This window comes from Leuciscus leuciscus (assembly GCF_965113295.1).
Source record: "Leuciscus leuciscus genome assembly, chromosome: 14".
NCBI lineage: Eukaryota > Metazoa > Chordata > Actinopteri > Cypriniformes > Leuciscidae > Leuciscus > Leuciscus leuciscus.
This window is the reverse complement of record NC_138738.1, coordinates 39,650,134-39,666,495: the sequence shown is the minus strand read 5'-3', so window position 1 is coordinate 39,666,495 and position 16,362 is coordinate 39,650,134. Positions and strand designations below refer to the sequence as shown.

Below are 16,362 nucleotides of genomic sequence, written 5' to 3'. Positions count from 1 at the left end.
GCATGGCACCTTGCTAACAGAAATCTGTAGAGCTGCAGGCTGGGCGACACCCAACACTTTAGCGAGATTCTATAATCTCGGGGTAGAGCCAGTGTCCTCTCATGTACTCGCTTCCACTAGCCAGTTAGTAGGACCTGCTCGGTGTCATCGCTTGCTGCGCCATTCCACTCCACGGACTGGATACGTGCACTATTTCACTCAGATGAGTTCTCCTCTGACCCTGAGTTCCTCCTGCACTGTCGATGCCGTCACCAGAGTGCATGCTCGGTTGGTCAGCCCTCGTGATTGGCTAGGTGCGTCCATGTGCATGGTTCCCTGCTTGGGAAACCCCCGCATGTGTATTTCCACGGTAAGTCTCCACCGAGCACGAGTCTTTCCTTCAGCAAGACCTCTTGCCATCTCGAGGTTGAAACATTCCACCCTGCGGGCAGGATACCTCTGAGTTCTTCCTTATGCGTCCCGTACTCGGGTCATATGTGTATTCTAAGTCCTCCCTGCGGGTAGGCACTGTGTTACAGTACATATTCCACCTGGGATATGCTACCCAGTGTACCTTGGTATTCTTGCATTAAGCCTTACCCTTAGTCCGTGCTAGTCTCAAAACAGGTAGCTCAGACTTGCGCAGGGCACTGGAAGACAGCTGCTGTGGCGAAGGTGGTGAACTCGAAGGTGACAGGCTTCTGAGTGAAACCCCCATTTCGTCAGTCACTGACGTAAAGTCTACGTTCCCTCCTCAGGGAATTATTATTATATATTATTATTACATTATTGTGGTTTATAATCTACAATTCAAGATAAGCCCTGGCCCCTGTGTCTGTTTCCCAGTTCTCGTCATTTGAATGCCTGGTTTTGAGTATTTCTGCTCCTACATCTACCATCATTGCTACAGTCTACAAACCACCTAAGATTAAGTCACATGCAGCTTTTACATAAAAATTTGCTGATTTTCTGTCAATGTTGAGCTTGAAGTTCCACAGAATTCTTCTTGTGGGGGACTTTAACATACATGTGGACCGAAGTGACTCTGTGGCGGCTAAGGAATTTGTATCGCTCCTTGACTGTCTTAACTTCTCACAGTTGGTAACTGGCCCGACTCAAGGCCATACCCTGGATCTTGTGATTACATTTGTATCACTGTTATCAACTGTTGACATATGACTGTCGGATCATTCAGCTGTTTTCTTTAATCTGGAGCTGCATCATTCAAGTGTGCCTACATTCCGGAAGTGGAAGTCTATCGATCAAACAGTTTTTTCCAATTCTGTTATATCCACTTTAAGTGTCCTGCATTCTACATCTTTGGAGGAGAAAGTTTCACAGTTAAACAATGCTCTTGTTACCAATCTTGACTATTTTGCTCCTCTAAGGTCACATAAGGTTACTTCATCCCGCACTGCTCCTTGGTATAATGACAATCTGCGTACTAGGAAGGCTGCATGTCAAAAAATGGAGCGCAAATGGCGTCTTACTGTCTTGAATGTTTATTTTTTAGCTTGGAAGGATCTTCTGGGTGACTACAGAGCATTAATTGATTTCTCTCAGACTATTGAAAACAATCAAGGAAATCCCAGACATTTGTTTCAAACTATAAATAGACTGCTTAAAGTTGATGCTGCCACCATCTTGCCTGCTTCACAACAGCTGTGTAATTCTTTTCTTCATTTCTTTAACACTTAAATTGATCATGTTTGCTAACAAATCTCTGTTGCATCTGCTCTCACTGTCTCATCTCTGTTCATCTGGGTTTTTACTTCTCTTACTAATTTCCTACATCTTGATTCTGAGGCTCTCAAAAGGGAGATATCAAGCATGAAATCTACCACTTGCTTGCTTGATCCTATTCCCGCAAGCTTATTTCAATCTTGCTTCGATGTTTTGAGCCCTGCTGTCCTCAGTAGGCTATTATAAATGACTTATTGCAGACAGCGGGTGTTTGTAACTCCTGTACCCCACAAAAAAAAAAAAAAATACAGTATATATATTCGCTTCGCCGGATGATTTTAATAATTTTCGACCTATCTCTAATCTTCCGTTTATGGCAAAAATACTTGACCGTGTTGATGCTTCTCATTTGTGTAACCATCTTGCAATTAATAACCTTTTTGAACCCCTTCAGTTGGGTTTTCGTAAATTCCACAGTACTGAAACGGCTTTGGTCAAAGTTACCAAAGATTTGTTGATGAGCTATCGCTCGTTCTCGTGCACTCTGTCTTGTCACATGAGCGTGCATTTTCGAGTTCGCTTTTCTGTCTGCGTGTGGTGTTGTGTTTTATGATCATAGAACACAACACCACACGTATTTGGCCAGAGAAGGCAAAAAATGTGAAAAGAATTGCTGAAATTTAAAGCTGGTTTGTAGCATACCGAATACAGACTACCTTGCTGTTATTAGTACTGTAGTGTTATTTAGTGTTCAATTATTTTAGAGGATTGCGATATTAATGAGATGTTGATGCTCTTGTTTTGTCAGATTCTGATTAATTCTGTGAGCCCTTCCCAACTGGCGCTGGTGTACGAGAGCGTCCCGGTGAGCGATGGCAGTCCGGTGTTACGGGACATGCTGTTCAGCCCCGACCTCCAGTTCATCTACACACTCACCGACAAACAGGTGAGCACGTGCCTTTACACACTTCATAATGATGATTTCAATGAAGAAACACCTGGACCGGATCACTTTCAAAACGTGTTGCAATGAGAATTTGATGTCAAAATGTGCTTAATTGCCATTAAAATGTCAAAATGCATGAGATCTTAATAGTCCCACAAGTAGGCTGTGTGTTCGTTCTGCATAATCCATTCATTCCAACTCAACAAGACAGTTCTGCACAAAGCTTTTACAAACGTGATGCTCATCATGCAACCAATAGTTTCATCTTCATGTCATTGCACACTGACATACATACACACTCCACGGCCTAAATACGCAAATGCTTCAGAGTCAATGACTGGATCATTATTGCAGTGATTATTATGTTTAGCATGTTATATGTTTGGCTGCAGTTCTTCTAACCCTCATTGATGGAGTGTGTAGCTTTTCATTTCTTAAACAACATATATAAATATATTAGATGTTCTTCTGTCCTTTTGTTCCTTTAACTTTCTTAAATTTGATGGTTTTTTTCGCTCTTTTTTTACATTTAACTTTATTTTTCTGTCAATCTGATTTCTGATTCCTTCCTTCATTCCTTTATGTAATTATTCATGTTTGTTGCAAAATATATATTATATTTGAGATGTTCGTAATGTAAAAGCATGTCCTGTGTGAATGTCGTCCTATCTTATCACTGTCAACATTTGTAAAAACACAACCATCTCCCACATCAGCTGATAGCTTTGAGTTTCTGTTGTATCTGATATATAGAGGTTGATATAGAGATATGTACGTGTGTGTGTGTGTGTGTGTGTGTGTGTGTGTGTGTGTGTGTGTGTGTGTGTGTGTGTGTGTGTGTGTGTAATGTCATCATCGTGTCACACATATTTGATTGATGTTTGAAGCCTGAGGCGCTGAGTTTTCCTTATCTCTGAGATTGAATGTGTGTGTTTTGACACACTATCATCCGGTGTAATGTGTGTCTGTGTGTCTGTGTGTGTGTGTGTGTGTGTGTGTGTGTGTGTATGTGTGTGTGTGTGGGTGTGTGTCATTTATCTTGAATTCATTTGCGTGTGTTTTTGCTGCAGGCTGCAGTTTAACACGCTGAATATCAGATGAACTCCGCTCACGGCTGCTCGCCTGTGTGTGTGTGTGTGTGTGTGTGTGTGTGTGTGTGTGTGTGTGTGTTACATGATGACTTTCACCATGTATTAAAATGACAAATTAATATTAAGCTTGCGTCAAACATGTTGTCTTTAATGCATATTCGTTTTCTTTATTTTACACTGTATATTTTCACACACACACACACACACACACACACGCTGACAGGCTGCATATGGTGAACTAATATTACAGAGAAACGGATGTGCCCTGAACCCTAAACGCACACACACACACACACACACACACACAGACCTGACCTCGCCATCCTCACTATCTCACCATCTGTTCTTCATCTCTGCTTGTCTTCATCCCTCCATCACTGTTTCTCACCCTGTAAACTGATACTCACACCTGTGTGTGTGTGTGTGTGTGTGTGTGTGTGTGTGTGTGTGTGTGTGTGTGTGTGTGTGTGAGTGAGTGTGAGTGTGTGTATATGTGTGTGAGTGTGATTAAAGTGGATTCATATGCTTCCCATCATGCACTCTGGGTTTATATTTGCCCTTAGATTAATAAGTTATTTATTAAAAATATTATACACTTGTGTATAATTACACAAGTAAGTACTAATTATTATTAATGATCTATTTATAGGTTATGGTTTGGTTAATTTCTTGTAATTATACATAGTGTTAGTAAGTACATATATCATGTGTTACTTCCACCTTCTTTCATTCCATTTCTCATTTGCTTCCACACACACACACACACACACACACACACACACACACACACACACACACTGATGTTATTCTGTTTTCGGAAGGAGGAATTCAGGGTTCCTGTCAATCAAATGCTGATTTCTGTCGTAACTTTCAGATGGCGCAGCGTGTGAGAAGCTGATTCTGTGCCTTACACACACACACACACGCAGAAAGCAGCAAACATTTGTCACCCTCCAGCGCTCATCTCTAGCCTGAAGCGACTCATGGTCTGACCACAGACAGTTATACTCTGATTTGCTCTGTGTGTGTGATATGATTAACGTGTGTGTGTGTTGTGCAGGTGACGCGTGTGCCGGTGGAGAGCTGTTCTCAGTACACGAGCTGCTTCGAGTGTCTGAGCTCCAGAGATCCTCACTGCGGCTGGTGTGTCCTTCACAACATGTAAGCAAACACACAAACACCTTCATATCAACACCTTTCCTCGACTTCACATTACATCTCATTTGACAGACAAAAATAACTTGAATATTTAACCTATTAATGAACTGTTTAACCCTAGAAAGCCTACTGTATCATATTTAATACATGAAAAACATGATCAAAACTTTCTGAAAATCCTGTTGCTCATTCTACAACATGTCTTCTTTCTCCTGATTTATAATTCATAAGTAAAAGGTTTTCTAGTATAATTGTACAAATATTCTCCTTCAGCTCGTGATTCATGTGTCTTTTTCCTGTGAAATCTGTACTGATAAATGTAATAACTTTGAATATTTCAAGATAAACACTTACTGGACTGAAGCAACTGAAGATTATTGATTATCCAAACATCATTTATTAGAAAAATCTGGAGTTTAAAATATGATCATCGGTCTTTTGAGGAAGGTTTATTTGTTCATCTCTCAATCATCATTGTATTGCATTGCATTATATGTTCTAAAACTACAGCTTTGATCATAAAACTAAGCATTTTAAATATCATCTTACTAAGACATATCATTGGCAGATAAAGAGTGACAACTGATATTTATATGCATTTTATGTCAGTATCTGCTGTACTGTTATATATATCTCAGTTATTTACATTACAAGCATCAGAATTTCATTTTATGATGTTTTATAAACAAAGTTCGGGAGGAGCACGTTCAAATAATCAATCCAATCTACTCGTCATCAAACAATTATGTCTACCCTAATCAGCATGACAAGAAGTGTATATATATATATCCACACTGTCAACTCACCTAATATTCCTTGACAGTTTTCCAGCATCCCTCCACCACCCCGACTCCTCACTCTTGGCTTAATCTTTTACAGCCAGGAATACGGGGGGAGTACTCTGGGTTCGGGCCGAATACCGAGCCCGGAGCCCTCTCCTCGGACAGCACGCCAAATACGCATTTATTCTATCTAACTTATTTGTAAGTGTGAACTAGTGAAACTTCTTTTTTCGGACTATTATTTGATGTCCCAGGCTTTACAGGGTTGAAGGATTTAACTTGTCGTCCTGAACCTGTTGTCTTGGTGTGTGTGTGTGTGGTTTACCACCATCTAGCGTGTCTTTGCACATCAGTTCATCAAACTCTTCCTCAGGCTGAAGTGGAAATATTCATTATGATTCACATAAACGGGTCCTTGACGCTCCTCTGATCTCAGTCACGAGAGAAACATTAGCTGGATTTCAGCCATGAACTCAAACTGTGGTTAAAAAATAATTAAAAGCCAAAACATACTTCCGTCATTCTCTCTTCCACAATAACCGTCACATTCAGTGATTATCCCTGAAGATTCAGATGTCAGCTTTATCTTCAGATGTCTGAATTTGCCCTTCAGGGATTCATGAAGTGTGTGTGTGTTCATGTCTGAGCGCTCGGGTCTCGCTCCAGCGCAGAAGTCAGCTTCCAGATGTAAAATATCACATTTATTTTCTCCATAGTGACACTATTGTTTTTCTAACTATAACTAACTTTATGGCCGACCACTGAAGGTCACAGTGATGATATTTGCATCTGTAAAAGTTGATGGGATTTCAGCAAATTTAATACATTTTGTTTTGTTTTCGAATTCCCATTGAAGAGAGATTTAGTTGGCACTACCCAACTAAATATATATAAATAAATATATAAAATAATAATAATAATGTCTAATTTATATAGTGCCTTAGACACGTACGTGTGTGTGTGTGTGTGTGTGTGTACAGGGGGGTGAACAAGCATTTGATACATTGCCGATTTTGCAGGTTTTCCTACATACAAAGCATATAGAGGTCCAGAAAATCACATTGTATGATTTTTAAATAATTAATTTGCATTTTATTGCATGACATAAGTATTTGATCACCTACCAACCAGTAAGTATTCTGGCTCTCACAGACCTGTTAGTTTTTCTTTAAGAAGCCCTCCTGTTCTCCACTCATTACCTGTATTAACTGCACCTGTTTGAACTCGTTACCTGTATAAAAGACACCTGTCCACACACTCAATCAAACAGACTCCAACCTCTCCACAATGGCCAAGACCAGAGAGCTGTGTAAGGATATCAGGGATAAAACTGTAGACCTGCACAAGGCAGGGATGGGCTACAGGACAATAGGTAAGCAGCTTGGTTAGAAGGCAACAACTGTTGGCGCAATTATTAGAAAATGGAAGAAGTTCAAGATGATGGTCAATCTCCCTCGGTCTGGGGCACCATGCAAGATCTCACCTCGTCGGGCATCAATGATCATGAGGAAGGTGAGGGATCAGCCCAGAACTACACGGCAGGACCTGGTCAATGACCTGAAGAGAGCTGGGACCACAGTCTCAAAGAAAACCATTAGTAACACACTACGCTGTCATGGATTAAAATCCTGCAGCGCATGCAAGGCCCCCGTGCTCAAGCCAGCGCATGTCCAGGCCTGTCTGAAGTTTGCCATTGACCATCTGGATGATCCAGAGGAGGAATGGGAGAAGGTCATGTGGTCTGATGAGACAAAAATAGAGCTTTTTGGTCTAAACTCCACTCGCTGTGTTTGGAGGAAGAAGAAGGATGAGTACAACCCCAAGAACACCATCCCAACCGTGAAGCATGGAGGTGGAAACATCATTCTTTGGGGATGCTTTTCTGCAAAGGGGACAGGACGACTGCACTGTATTAAGGAGAGGATGGATGGGGCCATGTATCGCAAGATCTTGGCCAACAACCTCCTTCCCTCAGTAAGAGCATTGAAGATGGGTCGTGGCTGGGTCTTCCAGCATGACAACGACCCGAAACACACAGCCAGGACAACTAAGGAGTGGCTCCGTAAGAAGCATCTCAAGGTCCTGGAGTGGCCTAGCCAGTCTCCAGACCTGAACCCAATTGAAAGTCTTTGGAGGGAGCTGAAAGTCCGTATTGCCCAGCGACAGCCCAGAAACCTGAAGGATCTGGAGAAGGTCTGTATGGAGGAGTGGGCCAGAACCCCTGCTGCAGTGTGTGCAAACCTGGTCAAGAACTACAGGAAACCTATGATCTCTGTAATTGCAAACAAAGGTTTCTGTACCAAATATTAAGTTCTGCTTTTCTGATGTATCAAATACTTATGCATGCAATAAAATGCAAATTAATTACTTAAGAATCATACAATGTGATTTTCTGGATTTTTGTTTTAGATTCCGTCACTCACAGTTGAAGAGTACCTATGATAAAAATTAGACTTCTACATGTTTTGTAAGTGGGAAAACCTGCAAAATCGGCAGTGTATCAAATACTTGTTCTCCCCACTATATATATATATATATATATATATATATATATATATATCAACACACATATATATTAGATGCGATTAATCGTGATATACTTCATAATTAAGATGTCAGAAATTGTATATTTTACTGTCTGGGAAGTACACGGTTTCTCAAGTTCATATGCTAAAAATTACATTTTTATTTAAGATTCGTCTGGAAGCTGGTTGGTTTGATTCATGGCTTAAAACTCTTTATTGAAGAATATTTCTGAAATCCCTGTGAAGAAAATGAATGTTTTGCCCATAAGCAGCTTTAATGACGATTTGAAGTCCTTCAGTGGAGCTCAAACCTTCTCAGTGTTATATTAGAGTTTGTTGATACTCTGAACCTCTCAAGGCTGGAACTGTTGTGTTAATGTGAGTTTATTCTCTCTCTGTCCTCAGTTGTTCTCGCCGTGATCACTGTGAGAGAGCAGACGAACCCCAGAGATTCACTTCTCAAGTGGATCAGTGTGTGGAGCTGCCGGTCCAGCTGTGTGTTAAAGTAGATGCTACTGTAGCGTGGCCAAATAAGGGGAAGGTTTTATATAATAATATTGACTAATAAAATTGGATGTTTAGTCATTTGGTTTAATTGTTTTCTCCTGAACGCTGTATTTTACGCCCTTCTGTATTTGTCTTTGACCTCAAACCGCATCATCGCGAGAGCTTTCTCTTGACCTCACACGTCACCAAACAGGAACTAGACGGTGGTGTTTTACCTAGACTAGTAACCGGCTTACCGGTGTTCGGGAGATTTGGAATCTCATTCATAAAAAAAGGGACCGATCGATCTGGGATTGCCTGTTTTAGCTGGCTGTTTTGAGTGTGTGTTGCCGTCCCGTCTTTGAGGAGTACGTCTGTATCTTGAATTGATGGATTACTTTCCTGGAAGACTTTAAACAGTCAGAAACTGTCCAGAAACTGCTCACGGATTCTCCACACCGCCGGTGGAATCTGATCTTTGCACCTAGGGCGCACACTATTGTAAATGCTGTGAAATTGTTAATTGTATACATATTGTTATTTTTGTTTGTTTTGTATAATACACTTGGGTTTTCTGCTGAACTATTTGTGTTGACATTTGTTATTTCTCCTCCATACTGTTAATTTCAGAAACGGGACAGTTGTTCTCTTCATATAGTGTAAACTCCACAAAATATTCTATTGGAGTGTTACACTACATCCACAGCCACTTATATCTGGCACTTTTCCATAGATGTTCATTAGGAGGGTTAGCAGATACGAAGTGATATGGAGGAGCAGATGTCGTGTAGAGTGTAGTCTAATGGTTTTGTTAGTTTTTGTTTAGATTTTATTTTGTGAACACATTTCTATTTAGTTTTTATATATTTAGTTTTAATAATTATAGTTGTAATAATTGTTTGAGATTGAACAAAGAACCAAACAAATGCAACTTAAAAGTACAAATTATTCATTCATACTCATTCATATTAAAAATTTAATCTTGTTAAACAAAAACTATGTGTATGATTATTTATTTATGGTTATTTCTATGATTAATCCTTTCACACATTATTCTTGTATTGATCCATTTATGCTTTTAGTCTATTGCATCTTTTAATATCATATACTCATAGTTATACTCATATATTCATGTGTTCTATTCAGACCAGACATTTAGTTTTCTTCTATTCTGACAAATGTTTGTGGTTCTCTTACGAGAGGTCTCTCGTACTGCGTAAGTATCTTACGCTAGGGGAAAATCCCTTTTCCGCGAGATATTGAAGCCAAAAAATTATCCTTAATTTTGTATTATTGTAAAACGCGTTGCGGCAGCATACAGACATAGGCAAGACGGCTCGTGTGCCTATTGGCTGTTCTGCGGCAACTGCAGCAGCCTATCGAGCGAGGCCTAGCGTGACGTCAGACCCAATGAGGGTGCTTCGCGCCCACTGCGTCACGTCCCATCGAAAGGGGCGTGGCTTAGGTCTATAAATACAGCTCGCAGGCAGCTGATATCTGATTTTTCATCTCTTCAGCGAAGCACATGCATCGCTGGATCCGGAGAGAAGCCGCGCCGTCTGAGGAAGCACTTGCAGCGGGACGAGTTGTCACTGAAGTCGCTGGCCGCGCCGCCTTCAATCGCCTTCCTGCTGCGCTATCCGGCGCCTATATCCTTTACACTCTCTGTTGTGTGTGTGTTTGCCGCCGCGACACACACTGTCTAAAAGAGCTTGCGTCTTTTTAAAGATGCCTTCCTGCGGCTCGTGCAGAGCCACACTCAGCGACGGGGACCGCCACGTTATCTGCGTTTCCTGCCTGGGTGAGGATCATGCAGCTCTCGCGCTCGCTGACGGCAGCTGCCATCACTGCGAGCTACCGCCTATGGCGACTCTGCTCCCAATGAGCCAAATAATGAGAAAGAACCAAATTGCTTACCACAGCTATGCAGACGACACACAGCTGTACTTAGCCCTATCACCTAACGATTACAGCCCAATTGACTCCCTGTGCCAATGCATTGATGAAGTCAACAGTTGGATGTGCCAAAACTTTCTTCAGTTAAACAAAGATAAAACTGAAGTCATTGCATTTGGAAACAAAGATGAAGTTCTCAAGGTGAACGCATACCTTCACTCCAGGGGTCAAACAACTAAAAATCAAGTCAGGAATCTTGGTGTGACACTAGAGTCAGACCTTAGTTTCAGTAGTCATGTCAAAGCAATAACTAAATCAGCATACTATCATCTGAAAAATATTGCAAGAATTAGATGCTTTGTTTCCAGACAAGACTTAGAGAAACTTGTGCATGCTTTCATCACCAGCAGGGTGGATTATTGTAATGGACTCCTCACTGGCCTTCCCAAAAAGACCATAAGACAGTTGCAGCTCATACAGAACGCTGCCGCTAGGATTCTGAGCAGAACCAGAAAATATGAACATATCACACCAGTCCTCAGGTCTTTACACTGGCTCCCAGTTAGATTTAGGATTGATTTTAAAGTATTATTACTGGTATATAAATCATTCAATGGCCTAGGACCTCAATACATTGCAGATATGCTCACTGAATATAAACCCAACAGATCACTCAGATCATTAGGATCATATCAGCTAGAAATACCAAGGGTTCACTCTAAGCATGGTGAGTCTGCTTTTAGCTATTATGCCAGCCGCAGCTGGAACCAGCTTCCAGAAGAGATCAGATGTGCTCCTACAGTGGTCACATTCAAATCCAGACTCAAAACACTTTTGTTTAGCTATGCATTTACTGAATGAGCACTGTGCCACTGTTCGTCCGACTGTACTGTACTGTATTTCATTTTATTTTTCTAAACTGTTTTAATTATTCTTATTTCTTTTTATTATTTTAATTTCTTCTATGTAAAGCACTTTGAATTGCCATTGTGTATGAAATGTGCTATATAAATAAACTTGCCTTGCCTTGAGGACTCGCCTGGCATATTTCACTGAGACTGCACCTCCGCCCGCTGTAGTGCCGCGCCGTAAAAAGCGCCGTGCTCAGCGGGTCCCAGAACCTTCCCCCACCCGTCAAAGCTCGCCGGTTCGCCCGCCAGCTTCACCGGCTTCGTCAGTGTCTCTTCCTGACGGACAGCGGCCGCCGTCTGCCGCCGCTTCCGTCGATGACGCTGATGAGAAAGCCGCATTGGGGGAGGATGATTCCTGCTCTCTCCTGGCATCGGGCAGTGAGGATTGGGCGAGCTCTGTGGATCTCGCGCCCTCTGTCCGCGCATCGTCAGGCAAAAGAGCTAGCATCGAGTCAGAGCTGATGCGCATACTCGCACAGGCCGTGGCGAGCCTCGGCCTCGAGTGGTCTACGCCTGAACAGCCTGCTCACAACCGGCTGGATGGATATTTTCTTCCCGGGGAGCGCGCTTCGCCTGCGTCCAGACCAGCGCACTTTCTTCCTGAGTTACACGAAGAAGTCGCTAAGTCTTGGAACGCCCCCTTCTCAGCTAGAATGCGCTCTTCTGTTTCGCTAGCATTCTCCGCTGTTGACGATGCTAAAAACAGAGGTTACCATTCGCTGCCGCCGGTCGAAGAAGCGATAGCAGCCCACCTTTGCCCGCCCTCCGCTGGACGGTGCGCTAAGCTGGCTCTACCTTCAAAAGCTTGCCGCATGACGTCAACCCTGCTCGGTCACGCTTTCTCCGCCGCTGGGCAGGCTGCGTCAGCGCTGCATACTATGTCAAGTCAAGTCAAGTCATCTTCATTTATATAGCGCTTTTAACAATGTAGATTGTTTCAAAGCAGCTTTACAGAGATAAACGTATAATTTATGGTAACAGAGATTGTTTTGGCTTTATATCGGTTCTTTAGTAAAGTTATTTTCCAGTTAAGGTTAGTTATGATGGATTCGCTTCCGTCGCAACAATCATTTGTTATTTAAATTAGGGGCAGCTAAGACGACACAATTCTCTCTACATAGACTTTAAACGCGAACCTGTGAGAAACGCTGATGGCGTTCACATGCGCATTTAGAATTGGTTCTATAGTTATGTGCATTTGAATATATGTACGCAGGTTTGTAATTCCCTACAAACCAAGCCTAAACAAAGTACTGGTGTTTCCTTATAATTTTTGATACAGAATTTATTTTATTTTATCAATTCGGGGTAGATATGCGAATTGAGTTTCCCGACAACGCTTTATCTGTAGAGTGGTAAAGGGATCCTCCATAGGGAGAGACTAGTTGGCACTTCAGCACTGCGTTGTCATCGGGTCCAGGCGAAGGTCCTTCATCAGATCTGGATACGGCCTGGATCCGGCAGGCTGCGGGAAAACCTCGGGATAAACAAAGACACTAAAATTAGCGTAGATGCCATTCTTCTTATGATGTAACGAGTTCATCAGGATTTATGGGAAGTGTTCCCGGTTCCAGCTGACCTAATCTATGCAGCCTAACATTAAATTATAGAAGTCTATAATGTGTTATGTGAAAGCTGGGTCAAAGAGATGTGTTTTTAGTCTAGCTTTGAACTGACAGAGTGTGTCTGCTTCCCGGACAATGGTAGGAAGGCTGTTCCAAAGTTTTGGTGCTAAATAGGAAAAGGATCTACCGCCAGCAGTCGATTTTGATATTCTAGGTATTATCAACTGGCCGGAATTTTGAGATCCCAATAGACGTGAAGGACTATAGCCACACTGCAAATTTTCCAGGCCGATCTCCTCCGAAAGCTGGACGAGAATGGACCAGATGCAATTTGTGTGCCAAACTTGAGAAGTGCTACGGACCTTGCTCTCCGCGCTACTAAGTCTGCTGCACAGGCCATAGGACGGAGCATGGCCTCTCTCACTGTGACTGAGAGACACCTATGGCTAACGCTCTCTGAGATGTCTGAGTCTGAGCGCGCCGCGTTCCTCGACGCTCCGCTTTCTCCCGCTGGCCTCTTCGGAACTTCCGTCAAAGATTTTGCGGAAAGATTCGCCGAGGTACAGAAAGCGTCACAGGCTATGAAGCACTTCCTGCCGAAGCGCTCCAGTTCTGCAGCAGGCCGTACGAAACCGTCTGCTCAGAGCTCACAGCCTCAGCCTCCGCCCACCGCCGCCACTTCGCAGCGCCGACAGGCCCGAAGCGCGAGACCGCGCTCTCGCTCATCTGGCCGCCGCCCCGCCCCGCGTGGGCCGCGGCCCAGGATTGCGGTAAAGCCCGAGGCCCCGAAGTTGTCCTAGCATGCCTAGGGAAACGACGGTGTCCAAGTCCCGCTGCGGCCGGACTTCCACCAAAACTCATCGCTCATTCAGTTCCAAGAAATGTGACTGTTCCAGTGTATTTTGCAGTCAACAAGCCGGTTCCACTGCCCGCTTGCCTGCACACAAATGCCGTTTTTACGGCTACCCAGATAAATCCCATAAAGAGTGTATTTTCTGGTGTCCCGGCCACGGCCGATGGTGTTATGAGTGTAGACAAAATGCCCACTGCCCAGTGCCCATTCCTACAGACAAGCACAGCCCGTCACACAGGGCTCGCGCACATAAAATCGACCCAGTTCGATTGCGCATTAAACGTAGCAGATGTGCCCACTGCCCAGTGCCCACAATCACTACGTCCTGCATGTCTCGAGGTTTCTGTAAAAACGAAACCAACGTGCATTCACTCTGCTCAGGCGGACAATGCTCTTGGTGTGGTAAATGTGCCCGCTATCCCGCGCCCACATCCACACACAGACATGACAAGTCCTACGGGACTCGCCCAGCCCTCCCCGTCTCGGTTAACCACCGCAGAGGAGCCGAGCGCGGGCAATCTGCCCGCTGTTATCAGCGCGCCCTCTGCCTCGAATGTCATAAGTGCGACGCTTGTGTTACAGCACACCGAAGCCCCTCTGTCGCTGAGCGACCAGAGCGCGCTTCGCATTCAACCCCTAGCCATTCATGCAGATGCATGGGCGAGGCTACACGGGGTTTCGAAGTGGGTGCTAGACATTATAAAAAGAGGCTATTCGCTACAGTTTCGCCGGCGCCCTCGTCGCTATGCGACGCGCGTCGAGACCATGGTAAAAACAGAAGTAGCACACCTACTTCGAGCCGAAATTTCGAAACTATTGAGCAAAGGGGCCATAGAGCCGTTATCTCTAGCTCAGAGCGAAGGAGGGCTATACAGCAGATACTTCCTGGTACCGAAAAAAGACGGGGGTCTCAGACCCATACTAGATCTAAGGCAACTGAACAGAGTGCTTGCAAAGCAACAGTTCAGAATGCTCAAGACAAGAAAAATCCTTGCGCAGATTCGCCGAGGAGATTGGTTTGTGTCAATAGATCTGAAAGACGCGTATTTTCAAATACAGATAGCGTCACGTCACAGGCGATATTTGAGATTTGCCTTCGAGGGCCAGGCATATCAGTACACAGTCCTACCGTTCGGCTTGTCCCTAGCACCCCGTACATTTACGATGTGCATGGACGCAGGGCTCACACCCCTCAGGCTACAGGGCATGCGAGTATTGAACTACTTGGACGATTGGCTGATTCTAGCTCAATCTCACTCGATGCTCATAGAGCACAGGACCATTTTACTCGATCACCTCGAGAATCTGGGTCTCAGAGTCAATTGGGCGAAGAGTTCTCTGTCCCCCAGACAGATAATATCTTTTCTGGGCACAGAACTGAACTCGCTGTCTATGATAGCGCGACTGTCACCACAGCGCGTGCTAGACATTCAGCGCGCAGCGAGCTCTTTCCACTGCGGCGCATCTGTCCCGCTCAAGAAATTTCAGAGGATGCTGGGTCTCATGGCCTCAGCATCATCAGTTCTTCAGCTGGGCTTGCTTCGCATGCACCCGCTACAGTTCTGGCTGAAAGCGCGAGTGCCGCGCCGAGCGTGGGCTTCCGGTCTGCTTCGTCTCAAGGTCAATCAGAAATGCATCGCAGCTCTGAAACCTTGGAAAGCAAACGACTGGTACCAATCGGGTGTAAGCCTGGGGACTTCCTCGAGTGTGAAGGTGGTGTCTACGGACGCATCCACCTCGGGATGGGGAGCGCTGCTCGAGGGCAGACCGTTCTTCGGCCAATGGTCAGAACGGGAGAAGCTTCTGCACATAAACTGCCTCGAAATGTCAGTGGTGTCCTACATAAATCGCCAGGGCGGCCTCTCGCTGAGAGCAGCGCATGTGCCAGGGCTCCTAAACGTAGGACCGGACAGACTGTCCAGGAACAATGTTCCGACAGGCGAGTGGTCTCTACACCCACAGACAGTCCAGCTGCTGTGGAAGAAATTCGGCAGAGCGGAAGTAGACCTGTTCGCGTCTCAAGAAAACGCTCACTGTCTGGAATTTTTCTCCAAGAGCAGGGACGCGCTGGCTCATGTATGGCCCCGCCGCCCGCTCTATGCCTTTCCTCCCGTCTCTCTCCTGCCTCAGGTGATAGAGCGGATCAGGGAAGAAGGATGCTCAGTGCTACTCGTAGCGCCGTTCTGGAAAAACCAACCCTGGTTCCCAGTTCTGATGCAGCTAGCGAGCACTGCCCCATGGCCAGTGCAAGCGGCAATATTCTAATCTGAAAAATGAAGCCTACCCGGAAGTGCGAAAAACTGCAATACATCGAAAATCCGCTAGGGGAAGGTCCCAAAAGGGAGCAAATGTCCATACACCCCCATGTTAAGATGTCCGTTTTCACAGCATAAATTCATGTTTTTACAGGTTGGTCCCATGGACTTTTATTGTATTTTTCGATAGGTTCTGAGTGCCTGACAACTGTGAGGGGGGTGAATTTTTTTC

At 44.3% G+C, this 16,362-nt stretch overlaps 1 protein-coding gene across 1 annotated transcript; it reads left to right on the top strand.

The window, feature by feature from the left end:
- The first annotated feature begins 2,063 nt into the window (after nucleotides 1–2,063).
- Nucleotides 2,064–11,577, top strand: LOC309473979 (plexin A3-like). The gene is made up of 3 exons (XM_082136277.1): nucleotides 2,064–2,608; nucleotides 4,760–4,860; nucleotides 10,168–11,577. Exons 1-3 carry the CDS (start codon nucleotides 2,447–2,449, stop codon nucleotides 10,211–10,213), a joined length of 309 nt encoding a protein of 102 aa, XP_081992403.1. The 5' UTR covers nucleotides 2,064–2,446; the 3' UTR covers nucleotides 10,214–11,577.
- Nucleotides 11,578–16,362: the final 4,785 nt, after the last annotated feature.

Bases quoted from the DNA above. Each gene is read 5' to 3' on its own strand.
- LOC309473979 (XM_082136277.1), top strand. From the start codon at position 2,447: ATGTTGATGCTCTTGTTTTGTCAGATTCTGATTAATTCTGTGAGCCCT. The intron at 2,609-4,759 runs GTGAGCACGTGC...TGTGTTGTGCAG, and splicing joins ACACACTCACCGACAAACAG to GTGACGCGTGTGCCGGTGGA. The intron at 4,861-10,167 runs GTAAGCAAACAC...TCATCTCTTCAG, and splicing joins TGGTGTGTCCTTCACAACAT to CGAAGCACATGCATCGCTGG.